The following is an 18,712-nucleotide window of genomic DNA, read 5'->3' on the forward strand; positions in this document are numbered from 1 at the left end:
CCACAGACCCCACACACCAGTCCTTAATCTACCTCATCTATGAATCTTTCTCCACATCTGTTCCATTGTCTAGTCTCTTCTGTCAGTCTTTGTAAGCACTGTTTTAAGTCAGGCACCAGAACACAGTAGCTAAGATCTAGATTCATGCTCACTCCCCTTGGTCCTGTGTTTTTATTCTAAACCCAAATGTCAAAAACCCAATCCTGGGAGTAAACCAATACTCATTTTCTTGGTTGCTGTACCCAGATTGCCATTCATACTGTTATGGCTCCAGCCCTTCCCTGCCCTAATCATGAGCTCTATGCACTATCAGGATCTTCCACTGCTTGATGTCTCCTAAGTCCTGTCTGCACAGTGCATTCTCCCAGGCTTTGCAGCAGTCCAGGCCTTTCATCTCCTCAGGGACTGGAATGCATGGATCTGTGGTCAATTTTTCCCTCTCCACTGTAATATATTACACTCTTCTTCCCCGAGAAAACGTTCTTTCGTTTGGGTCTAACCACTCCCATTTCTCAAAAGGAGAGTCAGGCCTCTTTTTGAAACAGTGTCTTCTGAGACTACAATCCCCATGTTTCTACCCCACAGAAAGCCTCCCTACTCTAGAGGAGAGAAATGCCTGACCTATTCCAGAGAGATGTGCTCATTCTCATTCTCAGGAATCCAACCACTGAGATGGAAACTTTGCCAATTGTTTTTAGGATGTGACAACCTACCCCCAAAAAGGCAATAAACTCAGAAATGGCAAATAGATTTAATATAGAGTGTCGACTTCAATTGATAAGATAGTGGCTGCCTAGAGTGCTGCGTTGAGTAGATTTCTGGGAGCGCACCCTGGCTTGAGAGGAAGATGCTGCGATTATTAGCAATATCTGTAAACACAAGTAAAGGAAAATCAGTCAGGATCTAGCAAACAGGACACAGTAAAGTCACAGAAGAGTTTCCACGTGCTTCATGCTTATCTCCAACCCAGGCCTCAGCTCCCCATCCCACCCCCATGGGCCCCCAAGACAGATACCTGCATCTCACTTGTAGGAGAAACCACAGGCACCAGAGCTGCCGCTGGTACTGGCCCCAGCTCCACTAAGGCCAGCGAAGAGCCCAAATGTGAGAGTGGCAGTCAGGTTGGAGCTGGTACTGAAGCCACCACTGGCACCAGCACTGGCACCAGCACTGGCACCAGTACCAACACTGGCACCGGTACTGGCACCGGCACTGGCACTGGCACTGGCACCACCACTTTCTTGGGCCTTGGCTTTAGTTTCAGCTCCTGCCTGGATCCGGGCCTTTGCCCAGGGCCCAATATCAGCTTCGTCCCAGTTGCAGGGCCCAGCGGCATTCTCAGAGCCGAGGCCAATGCCCATCTGAGCTCTAATCTCAGCCCTCGCCTTGGCTTCAGCAGCAGCCTCAGCTGCAGCCTTCAAATCTGCTTCCATCGCCTCTCGGTACTGAGCTGCCCATTCCTTGGGATCCTTCTTTTGCACCTGAAATGGAAATAATAACCTTCAGAAAGTTCACAATCAGAGAATTTAAAATCCACTGTTTGCAAGGCAGCATACTATACACTGTATGTCATATAACAATGCAGTTAGTACTCTAAGTAATCCTGCACTGACCAGTCCATCCCTTCATCGACACTTAACTGGCTCTATGATTTGGCTACATTACCCGCCAACTACTCTGAGGCTGTTTTCCTATGTGCAATACAACAAAGCCATACAAGCTGTAAGGATTAAATGATCTAGATACAGTGCTTGTCACAGTGTTTGATATCTCAGAAGCTTTAAAATGTCCACATATGAATATCTGGACACTCTGAACATAGAATGCCCCATCCCAGGGCACCCCATAAACTTCATATTCCAAGTACAAATGGCTCTCCAATTACCTTACAAGCAAACTTGAGAACCTTCATCTTGCTGGTTTCATAGTAAGAGCGCAGGCCCCAGAAGAACTCATACTCAGGAGGATTGCTATTGGGTACTCTGGCGTAGTCCAAGTACCTATGAAAGAGAGATTCAAAGTCTATTTCTAGGGTCAAATGTGAACCACTCATGAATGGACTACATAGGCTGTAGATGCACACATTCTCAACTAAATACTTCAGTCCTTCCCCAATATTGAACCTTATGGTATTGGTTATGCCCAGAAACCACATGGAAGAACTGGAGAGAAACATGTAGGGCACTTGCTCACAGGAGAACAAAGTGTTGTACTCCTTGTTACAATGGCCCCAGATTCTTGTTGGGTGTGTTGTAAACAGAGAAGCCATTCTTCAGGGTCCCTGCTCTGAGGACACCACACTGCAAGGATTTGGAAGGACTGGCCAAGCTCTGGAAAGATCCACATTAAAAAAAAAAAAAACTAGCCAGGCATGGTGGCACATGCCTTTAATTCCAGCTCTCGGGAGGGTGAAGCAGGAATTAACAGTCATCCTTAGCTGCGTAAATTTGAGGCCAGTCTGGTGTACATGAGGAAGGAGAGAGAGAGAGAGAGAAAGAGAGAGAGAGAGAGAGAGAGAGAGAGAGAGAGAGAGAGAGAGAGAGAGAGAGAGAGAGCGAGCTGTTCTTGATTGGCTATTCCTTTCTTTATAGACTCCCCCCTCTGTCTTTGTGTGTGTGTGTGTGTGTGTGTGTGTGTGTGTGTGTGTGTGTGTGCTCATGCTCCTAAACACACCTGTTTCTCTATGTGAAAGCATGCATATTCTTCTCTGACACCTAATGATACAAGGTAGACTCCTAGTTACAAAGTTAACAGGTTAGGACTCCAAACCCAAATGAGCCTTTTTTTAATCACCTGTGGGCCAGGCTCAACCATTCCCTCTTAGGGATCATATCCCTTACCCGTGAATGGTACACAATTATGTAAATGAAATCAAATGCACAAGTCTAGAGTATCCAGCACTGTTCTGGGTTGCCTAAGGGTACCACTTGATGCCATTTTAATGAAAATTAATTTTTACAAAGCACTACTTAGCAGAGTAAAAAAGCCATGTTCTAAACACAACTTTTATTCTGAGCAAATGGCATTAATTCATTAAGACTGTTTCCATCTCCCTCACAGAGCTATTCTGAAGCCACATATGAAACAGAAATCTGTGACTGCTCTCAGAAATAACCTGCCAATAGCATACGCACATGCACACATTCAGACCACACATGCAGAGACTTGCACAGAACGTATCCATTATCAAAAGAAACAAAATGCATGGAACACACCAATAACAGACATAGGCACTTACTTCTGCTTCACAAACTCATCAGTAATGAGCTTCTTCACATCCCCAAAGAGTGAGTGATGTATCCTGAGAACATAGAAAGCTGAATAAACAAATAAATATAATCAAATCTGTCACACCCCCCAGATGCTGGTAGAGGCATTTTCACAAGAGAAAACAGATGTACAGTACAGAGAAAGCTCTATGGAAGCTCAAGAGACAGTGAGAAGGTGAGCAGAGATGAGAGACATTTCCCCATCCACACAGGTCAGACCCCTCGACCCACTACCCAGCTTAGTATTCCCCACCCCCACCCCACGCTCCACCAGACCACCAGGTTGATGCAATCCTGGGACCGTCCTCTCTTGCCAAAAGACAACACGGACAGCAAGCGCTGAGAGAGCCCAATCATACCCAGGACGCAGCCCCAACTTGCGCAGCACCTCCCAGATGACAGCTGTAAGAGGAGGCAAGGAGAGAAAATGAGCATCTGGAATTCAGACAACAGCCACCTATTCAACTGCATGCCCAGCCACTCACCCTCACTGGACCGATTTCCATTCATGAAAATGATGCTAAGAAGCACCATGAGGAGGCCCAGCTTAGGTGAGTCCTTGGTCCTAAGAGGATAACAAGACAAAGAGAAAGTTTATGATCATAAGTCATCATCTATCCAACACAGTTCATTAGGCCAGCCTCTCCTAGATTCCTCAGATACAGAGAATTCAGCCTACTCTGTGGTCCCAGCTATCTATGACCCAAGGCAAGGTGCTTTCACTCTTGAGTCAAGGTCTCCAGTAAAATGGGAAGCCACATACTATCCCTACCCAGGGTTAGCAGGACATGGACGAATCCCTGTCAGCCACACAGGCGCTCAGTTATTGGGAGTCTTTCTTCCTCTCCTAAAGCCCCTGGCCCCGAGAAGTTCTAGATGGAACCCCAGTGACACCCCTGCCCTCAAGCATCGTGATCCACACCAGAAGTCCCTCTGAGAGCCACCCTTCCACAGCCAGGCCAGGCACCCAGTAGAAGAGACAAGTAACAAGAGGCTGATTTCCTGGGAGCCTGTGAGAAAGCAAACGTGAAGGCAGGAATGCCCCAGTCCAGGCTCTGAAGCCCTTCTGTCATAATCTAGTACCACTGATGCTCACAGGGATCCAGTCATGTGTGGGAGCTGGGACATGGGCATTTAGACCATCTTTCCTGAGCTGCTCAGAGGAAGCAGAAGCCCCTTCCCACCCTAGCACTTTCCCAGCTTACGTTCCCAGTATGCCTGCATCAGTGGGCTCTAGGGTACTGAGAAGAATATACAAGTGGTCACTCTTGTCGATTTCCTTCAGTTGGATTCCAAATACCTGTGGATGAGAATAGCTTATAAATTTATAAAACGCAGCTTCCAAGGCATCCCGTGGCTCCTTATAGCAGCTAAAGATTTTTTGTGTGAGAGAAACTAATATAATATTGTATATAAAGCACATCGTTAAGTGCATATTATACATGTAACAAACATAGGGTGGTCATCTATAGCATCTTTGTGATCAGTGGAAATTTAGGGAGACAGAGAGGTGTGCATCTGCAATACATGAGACGGTGTATCCAGCAACAGACACAAGCTAGGACTGAGCTACATAGCTTTAGTACTGGCTGTGTTTCCACCGCTGACTTGCTGAGTGATCAGTGGCTGCCCCTCCCTAGGCCACTGTGTGCTCATCAGCACAGTAATGAGAATGTATTAGGTCTCTGTGCTTCCCCCCAGGAGGGTGATCATATACCTTTCTTCTGTTTAAGGTTTCCCCAGTGCACCCATCCCCCAGGGCTGCCCCGTCACCTTCTCCAAGGAATAGCCGGCTCGTTCTATGATTTCAGGGTATACATCAGTATATTCTTTTATGATGTCCTTCAGCATATCTGCAAAAGGAGAGTGTTGTAAACATCTGTGCTGTAGAGATACCAGGTGACCCTCACGCCCGACCTACAGACCCATTCTTGTCCATGCCATGGGTGGTATAGTCAGGTTAGGGGCTTATCAATAAAGATGCCAGTACTGGGAGAACTCTGGGAGAAGAGACAGGGACAGATGTCCCCGGAACACTGGAGAGAAGGCAAAGCTCAAGAGAGGGAAAGTGTTTGTAGGACTGTACCTGAGCGCCTGATGGGAATCTTTGTCTGATCTTTAGCCAACAGGTACTTCACCAAGTCATTTGCCTAGGGGAGAAGGAAATGGTGAAAAGACTAAAAAAGTCTGCAGAAAACTTCAAAGCACAACAGAGAAGAAGTCGGACAAGGCAGTGGGAAAGGTGGGCTGCAGAGGATGGAGTTCATACCCTTCCTTGTAAAAGGGCCACATCTCTAGGTGGGGGTGCCTCAGGTTCTTGGGATGACTGCAGCTTGGCAGCTCTTCTTCGGGCCTTGCCTCTCCGAGCTCTAGGTGACCTCAGAGAAAGCAAAGCTCTCCGAGCCCAAGCAGCCAACCGAGTCCTTGATGCCCTGCGAGCCCAAAAGGCTATGGGTCCCCTTGAAGCTCTGCGGGCCATGGAGGCCATTAGGGCCTTTGAGACCCTCCGACCACCTGTGGTTTCCGAAGCCTGACTCTGATCACTGTTGCCATCCTCTTCCCCATCCAGATGTTTCACCTGCATCAACAGAGGAGGGTCAACACCAGCAGGTGAAACAGGTAGTTCTTTCTCCTAACTCAGTCTCTTCTGGGATGTATCCCCTAAGCCTGCCCTTGTAGTAATAGTCTGCCTCACTGGACACTAGCCGTCCTGAGTCATGGGCTTATCAATGAGTACCAGTTGGGAATTTCCTCCTTGAGTGGATCAGGAACAACTCAAAAATGAAGCTCGAAGCTTTTCTTCTCCCTGTGTCCACCACTGACTCTGCTTATACCACCCTGGACTAGTCCTGTCTCTGGACATGAGTTTCTTTCTCTAGAGAAGGAAACCATAGGAGGTACGTTCAGATATGAGACTACACATGTGCATATGGCCAACTCGAGGCCTAAAGTGGACAGCTACTGTGTAAATATAAACTGATCACAGTCAGATTGCAGCTATGTGTATTCCTGTCTCAGCTCCCCACCAGCCTCTGAGCTCTGTGGATACAAGCACTATAATACATTCCTCTTAGTGTTCCCTGTGTCTTTCATGAGGACAGGAATCCTTTTAATGCTTGCAGAACAAATGAACCAAATGACACGATGACTGTGGAGAAGCAAGGGCAGTTAAGGCAGAGGCCTTACCTTTTGGGTATTCTTGGCTTTGACCTTGGGCCGAGTATCCTGATTCTCCTGGACCTGGGCAGCTGCACCCTCAGGCTCTGGTTCATCTGCTCCAGCCTGAGAGGCAGCAGCCTCAGTCTCAGGGGCCTTTGTATTGACCTTCGGATCAGTAACAGAGCTGACCTTTTTGGTCTGGGTTGCAGGCACTGTCACAGCCTGCAGGTCAGCCTTCTGCGTTTTGGTGTCAGCTGCTGGGCTCTTGGTTTCAGCTGCTAGAACCTGGGTGTCAGTCGGCTGTGTGGTAGGTGAGGCCTTGGTGTCAGCTGCCTCAGGAGCCTCTGGAGCCTTTGAGACCTCTGGAGCCTTCGGCTTTCCAGAGGCTTTGGGGACCTCTGCAGCCTCTGAGACCTCTGGTGCCTTTTCAGCCTTTGGTTTCTCTGAGACCTCCAAGTTCTGGGTCACGGTCAACAGGTCCTGCATCGTGGAACCGCTGTCCTTTTCTGAAGCTTTGCCCTGCAAGGGGAAACAGGGAACTTCACTGACCTTCTCCCCACCCTCAACTATGCAAATGATCCCCCCAAATTCCGAGGCAACACTTCTCTAACCTGTAAAGACTCCTACCTGCAGTGTGCTCTGACCATCTCATCCTAAAAACGCCTCCCATTCCCTTTAGCAAAAAGTAATGACAGAACAAGGGCCCGCCCACCCTCTCTCCCTTCCTCCTGGCCTCCTGGCCTCCCATCCACTGGGGAGAGGGGATGCACCCTGGCAAAGAAGTGGGTGGGCAATGACAGGGATGGCAGGAGAAGCTCCAAGGATTTCGAATAGCAGAATGGGCTGCAAAGGCAAAGCATAAAGAAAGAGGGGCCAAAAATCGGTCTTACCTGAAAGCTAGTTGGACCTGCACCACTCTCGCTTGATTCAGACATGTCTCAAGTTCAAAGCTGAGTCTGAAGAGAAGGCCTGGGTCAAGTGGAGAGCCTGCTGAACGTCGTATCCCTCGTTCTGCCTAGAAGCTGATCCTCACCTTCTCTAGGGCCCCAATGCCCAGCCCCTCCCCGAGCCCCAACCAGTAGGTTCTCAGATACAGAAATTCTGTCTCAAGGTCTCAGTTCTCTGCAGCCGCACCCTCCCCTCCTCCAGGAAGATGTGCCAGCGCGGCAGCTCTGAGGACCCCGCCCCCTTTTCCCAGCGCACCCCCCCCCCCAGCCGCAGGCCTGGAATGCGCATGCGCGTCTGCTGCAGCGCCCTTTCAACCCCGCCTGCTTTCCCAGTACAAACCCGTTCTTTGAAGTTCACCGTGCACATGCGCATTCAGCAGCTGGCCCTGTCTCCGTGCTAGCCCTTCTCAACACGCCCCTTTCTCGCTATACATAAAGCGCATGCGCAGTGGCCACGGTCTCAGTCCAGCACCCAGCCCCTACACACGCCCCTTTCTAGGTCCGCAATGCTGTTCGGCCCCGCCCCCTCCTCAACTAGCCTTCCTTCCAAACTGTCGCAGTGTCTGGTGGTCCTAGCCCCTCCCCTACTCACATCCACCCTATCAATTTCACAGAGCCTCCAGGTCCCGCCCTTTATCCTAACACGCCCCCCTCCAAACGGTAAAACCCAAATTGGGTTTGGCTCCTTCCCTGTAACACCCCCTCCTCAACTCAGGACTGAACTAGTGATTCCATCTTGGGCCCAGCTAAACGGGGTCCAGTCCCCTCCCTTCCTAACTGGATGGATTCGGTAAGATTTGGCTCTTGAGGCAGGTTTTCTCCAGATCCCAGAGGGTGGGGCTGACCCCTAGCAGGCTCTCATCCAAAGCTGGGGCCCATGGCTCACCTCGTCCTCCTACAATTCCCGAGTGTGTCCACTCTCTCCAAGCCCCTCCGAAACTCAGATACTGCCCTCCCCACTAAAGGCCGGAAGTGGTCCCGCCCCTTTCCGCCTCCCTAGGGGGCCTCCGTCCCAGCCCGTCTGCCCTTCCCCCCCCCCCATCACTCCTTATCCTCCCCCCCACCTCCTTATTCCCTCTGCCTGACTCCGGACTCCCTATTTCCCATCGCATTTCCTATTTACTCTACAAAATCTCTTCCCATTCCTTACATCCTCTTCTGTATTACCTATGCACACACACACACCCCAATGTTCCTTAACCCTTCTCTGCAAACCCCTATTCTCCTCTCTGGATCTCGTCTTCCCCTTCACATTCCCCCGTATTCCTCGTTCTCCTCCCAACATGCACAGTTCCCCCCTTTTCTCGCCTCCACTTCCACCAGTCTCTGCTGTCCAGTCCATATACAGCCTACTACTTTCTTGGTCGTTCTCTTTCCCACACCACATTAAATGCAGCACCTCTTCTCCAGCTACAGTAGTGAAATAAGAATTGTCCACCTGCCCAGCTGTAGATTTCAGGGGGTTAGAACCAGTGTCTGGTCACCAGGAAAGCCCAGTCTTGTCCTCTCACCTTGTCCTCTAGCGAGTCTGGGATGCGTGTGCCTGCTCTCAGTCCCTCTTGAAGTCTCAGCCTCCTGGACTAGTGCTGCAGACAGCCCAGCCCAGCCCAGCCCAGCCCCTTTCCGCAGCCCCCTACCCCCGCCCCCCTTCCTCGGGGGTGGGGCAATGGGGCCCTGCTCAATGCTGTCTGACGCCAAAGCCCATGTTTATGCCACTGTACCAGGCTCGGTCTGAAGCCCTTCCAAGCCAAACTGCCCCACGAAAACGATTCATTCATTGAATTTATTTATTTTATATCGTTATTTTCTCATACTACAAAGGTAGTGTGTTGTATGAAAATCAGAAAAATGCAGAAATATGTAACAGATAATGAAAGGCTACCTTTAATCTCATTCCCCAGAAATAGTCATGATTAGGACATTTTTTTCTATTCATAGTCTGATTATTTGTGCTTTCTCTCCACACAGGCTACATACTATACGTACTGTTCTTATAACTGCTTTTTTCAGTTATATATTCAAACTTCTCTTCCTTAGTGTGTATTTTTCTTAGTAGTGCATAATGTTTTCATGTATCAATGTCCTATAATTTATTTGCTTGGTTCAGCTTGCATGTACTTTTGGATTGTTTCCCCCTTTCCCGCACTATTACAAACAATGCTACAAGGAACATCCTGGTGTCTATATTGGACTCTTTCGTTACTTTATAATGTTTTTGCTGACTCATATCGTTTGAAAAAAGACTTCCATTTTCAGCATAAGTTAATTGTACAAAGTAATGAGTTTTATTATGGCATTTACATACTCGCCCTCATTAAGGTTTCTCACTAATTTGAGAGGGCACTTCTGTTACCTAATAAATTCACATAAAGAATCAGGTCTCTTCAAGAGAACAAGATAAAATATAAAAACAAAGAGAAGTAGACAAAACCATTATTAGCAATAGAGCATATGAATGCAGACCCAGAAAAGTTTATTAGAAACTATAATGTAATACATGACAGTTATAAAAGTCAAGATCTTTCTTATTCACAAATGGTCGCTAGTCTGCTTCATGAGGTCACCTTTCCCTTTACTCAACAAAGGAAGTATGACGAATCCCTATGCTCTATGCTCCACAGACATTTGACTCACATACATTTCACACATCATCAAGGCAGGTTTACGCACTCCTGTTTCACCTTCTGCGAACGGTTACTTCCCCAAAGTTTGTAATGTCACACTACCACTTTCTTACCTCCTAGCTGTCTCTGCTGATCACATTAGACTAGTCTCTCACTTTTCTTCCAATTTGGGCACCCCAAATTCCTCTCCCTTCCAAGTTATGACAAATCTTCGATATCAAGATAATAAAGTACCCAAACCTGAGTGTACTGAAGGTCTGTTAAAGAGCCTACAGCTGAAGACAGCATGGATGTTGTAGGTGTGTGTTTTAGTGAGAAGGTCTTGGGTGTTGTGTGGAGATTAAGTGTCTTCTTGGAAATAGAGAGCATAGCTATGACCTTGGTGGCCGTCCAAGTGAGCAGTGCTTGTGGTTTGTCCTAGAGTTGTTAGCAGGAGAGATAGTAAGGAGATGGCTGGGGGGGGTGCACATCAGGACTTGAGTAATTGGATTTTGTAGGGATGGATTGGAAGGAGGAACATACTCGAATCTTGAATCTTTATTTGATAGAGTGTGTGGATGGTGACTCTTTCACTGAGACACGGAAGAATGGATTTAAGAGGAAATGAATGTTGATTTTGAGGCACCTGTGGTACATCCAAGTGGAAATGCTGCATTGGCAATTGAATAAGCACGTTGGAAACTTAAGAAAAAGGCCAAAGTAAAGGCTGTCAATCTAGAAACTGTCATTATATAAATGAGTCTTTAATTCACAGGAAAGTACACCCAGGAGGAAGGAATTCATCAGGTTGGAAGATACTGGACCTAGAAATGAGCCCTAGAGACCAGAAACATGTATGGATAGTATGGATGAAATAAAAGACAAGAAGGTGCAAGGAGTGACCAAAGACAAGACAGGATTTGAAAAGAATTTTTAAGACGTAGTTCTCAACCTGTGGGTCGAGAGGGTTGAACGATCCTTTCACAGGGATTGCATATCAGTATCCTGCATATCAGACATTTACATTACGATTCATAACAGTAGCAAAATTAGTTATGAAGTAGCAGTGAAAATAAGTTTGTGGTTGGGAGAGTCCCAACATGAGGACTGTATTAAAGGGTCGCAGCATTAGGAAGGTTGAGAACCGGTTCTACAAGATAGAGAGGTTGGGCTGGGGAACCAGTTTAAGTGTGAGAGCACATGTCGAGCATGTATGAGCCCTGGCGTTGATCTCTTGTCACTGGTTTAAAAAAATACACATAGTGCTGATTTTTTTTAATGGCTGGGCATACAGTGACAATTCCAGCATTTAGGGGCCAAAGACAGCAGGATTAACTAACCTGGGATACATAGGGGAGGACAGCAGGCAGGGAGAAGAAGAGAGAAAAGGAGGGGAAGGAATAAATGCATTTATGATGTTAAATATTGCTGAAGTCTAAAAAAGCAAAGCACAGAAAAAAGTTTGGGCATGTTTGCAGGTAAATCTCTGGTGAGCTTGGAAGGAATATCTTCAGTGCAGACATTTGCAGAGTCCATTGCTAATTACTTAACCTGATATCCACTCTCTTCGTTTTCTCTAGTCATAGAACATCTCATTTTTAGGATACATAAGCTCTGCCCTGGATAAGGCGGAGAAGACTACAGTTATCCTTTAGGACACCATCACAGTAAATGAAAAGAACCTTATTCCTGACAACTTGGTGGAATGGGCTGCCCACCTCAGGCTTTCTTTTAATGAGATGAATAAGTGTATGTCTTGTTTAGCCATTGTTATTTCGGAGTCTCTGCCATGCAACAGTTCCCTTGTGGTTCTGAATGTCATCCGTCGTATTCGTGACAGTGAGTAGATTTTCAAGAAACACCTGAGTTTACCATCTAGCCCTATTTGCCAGCCTTTTTTCTGCTGGTTTGTTGTTGTTGTTGTTGTTGTTGTTGTTGTTGTTGTTTTTCTTTTGAAAAGTAGATGTAGTTGCCTATATTCCGGTTAAACAGAGCATTTCACTATCAGCTGGCACTTCCTCTTGCCTGGAAACCGCTTCTCATGCAACTGCTTCCCTTGTTCTCTGTCTACCCTCTCTCACAGTTTCCAACATTTAGAGTCCCACATTGTTTCACTCGTGGTCTCTGGAGGAACAAAATTAGAACCTTGAATATTATCAAATTCAGTGAAGTAAGCTAAATCTCAGTCCAAGTTCATCAGAAAGATAATGCCCTTCCGCACTTTTACTGCCTTCCTAACACAATGTCATAAATATCCTTATCTTAGGACCTGGAGACCAGAGAAGGGGCGGCAACCTTATGTGAAAAGAAAAAAACAATTAGCTCAGAGTCTTTGCCCTTTGACTAGAGAAATTTCCTTCCATTTTCTTCTTATGTACTGTAGAATCTTTTGATCATCAGCATTAATCTACAAAATCTGAAGAGCCTCAGTCATTATGCCCAAGGCCTGTTTCCGATAACCATAAACCATCAGAAAAATACCTGAGATTATGGTCAGCAGGTGCATGTGCTTGCCCTAGAACATGATGACCTGAGTTTGGTCCCAGGGTCCCACGTGGTGGAGAGAATGGACTCCAGAGAGTTGTCTTCTGACTTCTACATATACACCATGGCGCGCGCACACACACACACACACACACACACACACACACACACACACACATACAATGTGTAATAAAAGTGTTTTAAAAGAAAAGAGATTACATAGGTCCCACATACCAACTTGGGGGAAACATGAAAAGCTGAGTTTCTGTTAGACATTGCAATTAAGGAAATAGAGAGGCCTGGCTAAATATTGCTTAGCATAGAAGAGCTGGATGAAACTGTCTTACGTAGGAACACTGAGATTCCAGACCCCTGAAACTGAAAGACAGAGTGCAAGAGAGCCTACCCCCAATCCTGCCTAGCAAACTTCTCTTCCCCTGGACTACAGAGAACCAATGTTGAGGATTTTGAAAAAGTCAGAGACAAAGCTGGAAAAGAGTGGCAAAAATTCCTTCCAGGGCTACTTGTCATTCCTTTTGACACCTGAGCTGCCCAGCACAGCAGATTATGAATTGTCGATCGGACTTTCTCATTCTTCAAACCCCACAGCCTTTCTCAGTACCGGGAAAAGCCCTGTGCCTCATTCTTTTTTTTTTTGTGATATATATTTTTTATTTTACAATACCATTCAGTTCTACATATCAGCCATGGGTTCCCCTATTCTCCCCCCTCCCACGCCCTCCCCTTACCCCCAGCCCACCCTCCATTCCCACCTCCTCCAGGACAAGTCCTCCCCCGAGGACTGTGATCAACTTGGTAGACTCAGTCCAGGGAGGTCCAGTCCCTTCCTCCCAGACTAAGCCAAGTGTCCCTGCATAAGTTCCTGGTTTCAAACACCTGTGCCTCATTCTTGGTGGGCATCTTCTACCCTTATTGGCAGCCTCCTCCTTTCCACTTCAACGTCTCTCTTTCTCCTTCTCTCTCTTCCCCACCTCCTGATAAGGTTTCACTATGTAGCTCTGGCTTTCCTGGAACTCACTCAGTAGACCAGGCTGGTCTTGAACTCACAGACACCTCTGCCTGTATCTACTGGAGTGCTGGGATTAAAGGTGGCACCACACCGGCTGTTTTCTCATTTGATCTACTGGTAGAACCCTGTTGTAAGGCAATTTAACTCACTCTGTGTTACTCCAGACTCTGAGGGCTATCTGTTCAAAAGGGGAGACAGAGAGAGAGGGGCGGGGAGAGAGAGAGACTACCTTTTGTTAAAGAAAAGGCAGGTTCCCCATATATATATAAAATCCTGATACATACTTCTGGACTAATACCACTTGTACCACGTTCTTTGTACAAAGAAGCCTCCTAAAAACAAACCTGTGAGAAAGGATTGGGCCACTGAGAAGAAAATGGGGACCAACTGTCTACCAAGCACCATCACAAAGGTGGCTCTTGCTCATAAAAGGCTTAGATTTGAACAACTCATTTTCAAGTCCTCTTCTGGCTACAGGGAGCTGTTTCCTCTACTCCCCAGTAAACTTTGCGAAAGCAGAAAGGCTTACATTTCTATAGTGGGAGTACCAGCCTCATGGGATGGAAGACACTAGGGGATAAGAAAGATAACTTACCAGAGGCAAGCTTTCGTCTAATGGGTATACAGCAAAAAGGGATTTGAGCCTAGCTCAATGGATGTCCAATACCAGCGTTTTAACCACAATACTACATTGCCTGTGAGGTGTTAAGACCCATAAGCTTTCCAAGTACTATGGTTTGGTTTGGATGTTGTTTCTCTCCTAAGGGTTCATGTGCTGAAAGCTGAAGACTCGGTGGACTGATTTGAATTGGTGGAATCTTTCAGAGATGGGGCCAGGGAAGAGTGACAAGGTCCCTGGGCCAATCACTGTTGAGAGAGATTGATGTCATTCTCTTGGGACTCAGGTAAGTTTCTATAGTTGTGAATTGTTAGTAAAAGACTCACACCTCACCATTGGACCTCTCCTTGTTTGTGCTTCCACCATGATGCTATTAGTCTTGTTGAAATTCAGGCAAGGCTGCAGGAGATGGGACCAACTAATCTTGGACTTTGAACATGCAGCCTCAGGCACTTTGCTATAGCAATAGAAAACAAAATAAAACACCAGCACCCTTCCTAAGTATGTGAAGGAGATTGCAGTATGATTTTCATCTGTGGAGGCAAGTCTAACCGGATATTCCCATTTAGAAAGTGTCAAGACATAGACATTTCGAGCCAGGTTTGCTGGTGGAAACCAGTAATGACCATGCTTGGGAGGCAGAAGCAGGATGATTGCCACACGTTCCAGGCCAGCCTGGTTTACATAGTGAGTTCCAGGCCAGCCAAGACCTACAGTGTGAGACCGACCCTGATTCATGGGAGAAAGCATTTTATTTTGTTTGTGAGGTCAGCATAATGTTTTAAATATTTTTTATTAAATTCTGAAGTGTACGAGATAACAACTCAAACAAAAGAATATTATAAAAATGTGCCCAGCAGTGGTGGCACACACCTTTAATCCCAGCACTCGGGAGGCAGAGGCAGGCGGATCTCTGTGAGTTTGAGGCCAGCCTGGGCTACAGAGTGAGTTCCAGGAAAGGTGCAAAGCTACACAGAGAAAAAAAAGAAAAAAAAAAGAAATAAAAAAAATGGTTCTGTGCCTCAACCCTCCACATCTCCATTCTACACTTCTGAAGCCACCTTTTGAAATGTTTTTTCAGTTTTCATGCAAGTAGATATTGCATTGCTGCCCATATTTCACCCTCCCCCTTTTCTTTTTCTTTTCTGGTTTTTCAAGACAGGGTTTCTCTGTGTAGCTTTGCGCCTTTCCTGGAACTCACTCTGTAGACCAGGCTGGCCTCGAACTCACAGAGATCCGCCTGCCTCTGCCTCCCGAGTGCTGGAATTAAAGGCGTGTGCGGCCACCACCCGGCTTCCCCCTTTTCTCATCCCTCTTCCCCTTAGCCCTCTTCGCTCTCCCAGGCACTTTGACTTCTGCTTTCATCGACATGATTGTATGTATCTATATACAGTCCAAGAACCACAAAGAAGAGAAAACATGTATGTCTTTCTGAGACAAGCTTAATTTGACTAATAAAATGATCATCTCCAGTTGGATCTGTTTTCCTAGAAACAAAGTAACTTTGTTCTCAAAGCCACTTTTCCCATCCACCATTGGGTCTCTAAAGCTCTTGATAATGCTACTTCTTAGTTCATAAAATTGAGACAATATCCCATTAAATAACTCCCTAAGATGGCAGTGAAGATGCTCTTCATGGCCAGAGTGTCCTGCTTTTCTCTCTGCTCCCCTGCAAAGGCTAGCATCAATGCTTTTTTGTTATTGCTTAATTTGTAGCCTGAAAAAAATGTAGGCCTCTATTTAATATTTTGCCAATTCTTTTACAAGGATTTCAACTGCTTGCTTTTTATTTTAATTTTTTTTATTTTTTTGAGATTATTACTACATCCTTCCCCGCTTTCCTCCCTCCAATCCCTCCCATGTACCCCTCCCTCACTTTCCTGTCAAATGCATTGCCTCTTTTTAAAAATTGGGGTTACAATTTTCTATAAATGTATATGTGTGTTACATATATATCCCTAAATATATAAATATAAGCTGCTGAGTCGTATTTCTGTGTTTTCAGAGATGACCATTGGTATGGAATAATCAGTGTGCTCTTCCTTGGTCAGGACTCTTTCTCCCACTCTCAGCATTCCTTAATTGCCTGGACTTCTTTGACCTTTCCACCTTCTATGGAAGTATGTCTATTGGGATCTTCCTTGTTCAGATCATGTTTAGGCAGCCCTGTTGTTGAGAGACTTTATGGGTCTAACTTCTCTGACATTTCTAGGAGACAAAGTCTCACAGGGAACTTCCTGTTTCTCTGGTTCCTACAGTCTTTCTGTTCCCTCGTCTGCAATGAGCCTTGAGCCTTAAGTGGAGGAGATGTCTTGTAGGTGTGTCAGTTGGGACTGCACATCTCTGCAGTTGGATTGGTTGTGATTTTCTGTAATGGTCTTTCTCTCTGTTGCAAGGCTTCCTTGAGGAGGGGTGAGACCTATGCTTATCTGCAAGTATAAGTACCAGAAGGTGCAATGGCAGTTTCAAAGGGAGGGGGGCCACCAGTACTACTTACTGCACAGCCATGATGGCCATGGACACAACAACAGCTGGCATGGCACTACAGCCATGAGGGTGCAATGGGAGCTGGATACGGTTGGCAGTAACCAACCTCTCTCTGGGGAAAGCATGCCTGGTACTGGAAACCTCGCCAACTACCAGGGCTAGTGAAGTCGTGGATCTTGGAGGAGAACCTACAACTACCACTTTACAAAGCCAGCATTATTCCTAGCTGCCTGCTTTGAAAAACAAAGATATTAGCTGCACGTTGCCTGTCAATGTCCTACATTATCTCTGTGATCTTTCCTTTGACGTTATACATATTATTGACATTTATGTTCTGTTCTGCAGTATTAACGAGATCTTCCTCTCTTTGTCTTTCCAGGGTAGCTCTTAAACATAAAAACCAATAAACAGTATTTACATTGTCTTGACTATGTAAATATTTTTTCCAAAATCCAGTTAAGTAGTGAGCCAAGAATACACTTCCTCCTTTGCAAGTCCAATGTCATAAGCCTTGGGCCTCTTAAAGGAGATTTTTTTCTAGCATTAAGGCCTGTCTTATACTCCATTAGTTGATTATAACCATATTTTATTTTGTTTTATATTTGAACCACTGCTTTCTTGCATATATGTAGACTTTGTAACAGGTTTTATTCTTCCATAAATGATATGCCTTTATTATGTCAACTCATTGAACAAATACTTATTGAGTGTCTGCTAGGTTCTGGATGCTGTTCTGGGAGCTGAAGACATAACAGTGGAGAAGACGGATAGCAATGCCTGTTCCTCATGGAGCTGATTCTAGTAAGGGGAGGAGAAGAAACAATCGGCTCAAGAAATGAGATCTGTAACAACTTAATAAAGTGGTGCACTCCTTAATCCCAGCGTTCAGAAGCCTAGGGAAGGGAGATCTGGAGTTTGAGACCAGTCTGAGTTACATAGTGAAGCTCTGTCACATAGAGACAAGGTGCAAGGGGACAGAGAGGAACTTAAAAAAAAAAAAAAAAAAAAAAACCAAAAAAAAAAAAAAACCAACAGGGTAAAAGAGAGAGAATAGCAGCGAAGAAAGGAGGTTATTTCAGTTTTAAATAGGTTGCTCAAGAAGTAACTCAATGAAATGGCAGGATGTGAACAAATGCTTGCATGAGGTGAGAGAGCTAAGTGGACATCTGGTAATAGATTTTCCAAGCAGAAAGGATGGTGCAAAAACCTACCCATGGCGTCTTTTCCCATCCTTGGCATTTGGGAAGAACATGAAGAACTCTAGGGTTGCTAGAGTAGTGGAAGAAGAAGAGAGAGAAGTAATGGGCTGTGTGATGAGAATAGTATTGAGGGCTTGCCACACTAGCTCGTCTCACATAAGGCTCTGTAAGTGAGCCTTGGTGGTTTCCACCATTTTAACAGAGAGAAGAAAGAAGGTGGATTGGGTTTTAAAGGGACCTGGAAACATGCTGATGGAGGACAGAAGGAAGGATGATAACGTGGAAGAGAACTGGTGTGCAATCTGTTGCAGTGACTGAGATGGAGTCACAGGCTTCTGGGTTCACTCTTCTGGCACCTACTCTAGAGATCTTTCTTTAGCTGTAGGAAATTAACTTCTAATACATTTTTATTTTGGTTTATGGATACAGTTTCTCACTATGTAGCTCTGGCTAGGTTGACACTCACTATGTAGACCAGACTGGTCTCTGAGTTGCAGCAATCCTCCTGCCCCAGCCTTGCCAGTGCTGGGATGACAGGTATGCACCATCATGCCCAGTTCCTGATTCATTTTTTAAAAACTTTTGTTTAAAATTTTTTCCATCCCTTTTCCTCCTACTGGGTTGCCTTGTCCAGCCATAATATGAGGGAAGATGCCTAGTCTTACTGCAACTTGATATGCCATGTTTGGTTAATATCCATGGGAGGCCGGCCCTTTCCTGAACAGAAACAGAGGAGGAGTGGATGGGGTGGGGGCAGAAAGGAGGGGGAGGGACTGGGAGGAGAGAAGGGAGGGGAAACAGCGGTCAGGATATAAAAATAATAATTTAAAAAACTTTTTTCCATATAATATATTTTGATCACATTCTTTCCCTTCCCCAAGCTCCTCCCAGATCCTCCCCACTCTGCTACCCACC

The 18,712-nt window shown here is 45.9% G+C and overlaps 1 protein-coding gene, 1 long non-coding RNA gene and 1 other non-coding gene across 3 annotated transcripts; 1 reads left to right on the forward strand and 2 right to left on the reverse strand.

The window, feature by feature from the left end:
* Nucleotides 1-732: 732 nt before the first annotated feature.
* Nucleotides 733-8,951, reverse strand: Maged2 (MAGE family member D2). Its single transcript, XM_006995636.4, has 13 exons — nt 8,887-8,951; nt 7,319-7,384; nt 6,456-6,947; nt 5,539-5,847; nt 5,356-5,419; nt 5,043-5,122; nt 4,475-4,569; nt 3,755-3,834; nt 3,629-3,671; nt 3,239-3,301; nt 1,886-2,000; nt 1,016-1,481; nt 733-869 (listed from the first exon to the last, which is right to left on the reverse strand). The coding sequence occupies exons 2-12, from the start codon at nt 7,361-7,363 to the stop codon at nt 1,023-1,025; spliced, it is 1,845 nt and encodes a 614-aa protein (XP_006995698.1). The 5' UTR covers nt 7,364-7,384; nt 8,887-8,951; the 3' UTR covers nt 733-869; nt 1,016-1,022.
* Nucleotides 2,173-2,299, reverse strand: LOC121825948 (small nucleolar RNA SNORA11). Its single transcript, XR_006068309.1, has one exon. It is a non-coding gene; the product is annotated as a small nucleolar RNA SNORA11 (small nucleolar RNA).
* LOC121825638 (uncharacterized) lies at nt 7,876-17,455 on the forward strand. Its single transcript, XR_006067939.2, has 3 exons — nt 7,876-8,165; nt 14,258-14,397; nt 17,317-17,455. It is a non-coding gene; the product is annotated as an uncharacterized LOC121825638 (long non-coding RNA).
* The last annotated feature ends 1,257 nt before the right edge of the window (nt 17,456-18,712 follow it).

This window comes from Peromyscus maniculatus, chromosome X (assembly GCF_049852395.1).
Source record: "Peromyscus maniculatus bairdii isolate BWxNUB_F1_BW_parent chromosome X, HU_Pman_BW_mat_3.1, whole genome shotgun sequence".
Taxonomy (NCBI): domain Eukaryota; kingdom Metazoa; phylum Chordata; class Mammalia; order Rodentia; family Cricetidae; genus Peromyscus; species Peromyscus maniculatus.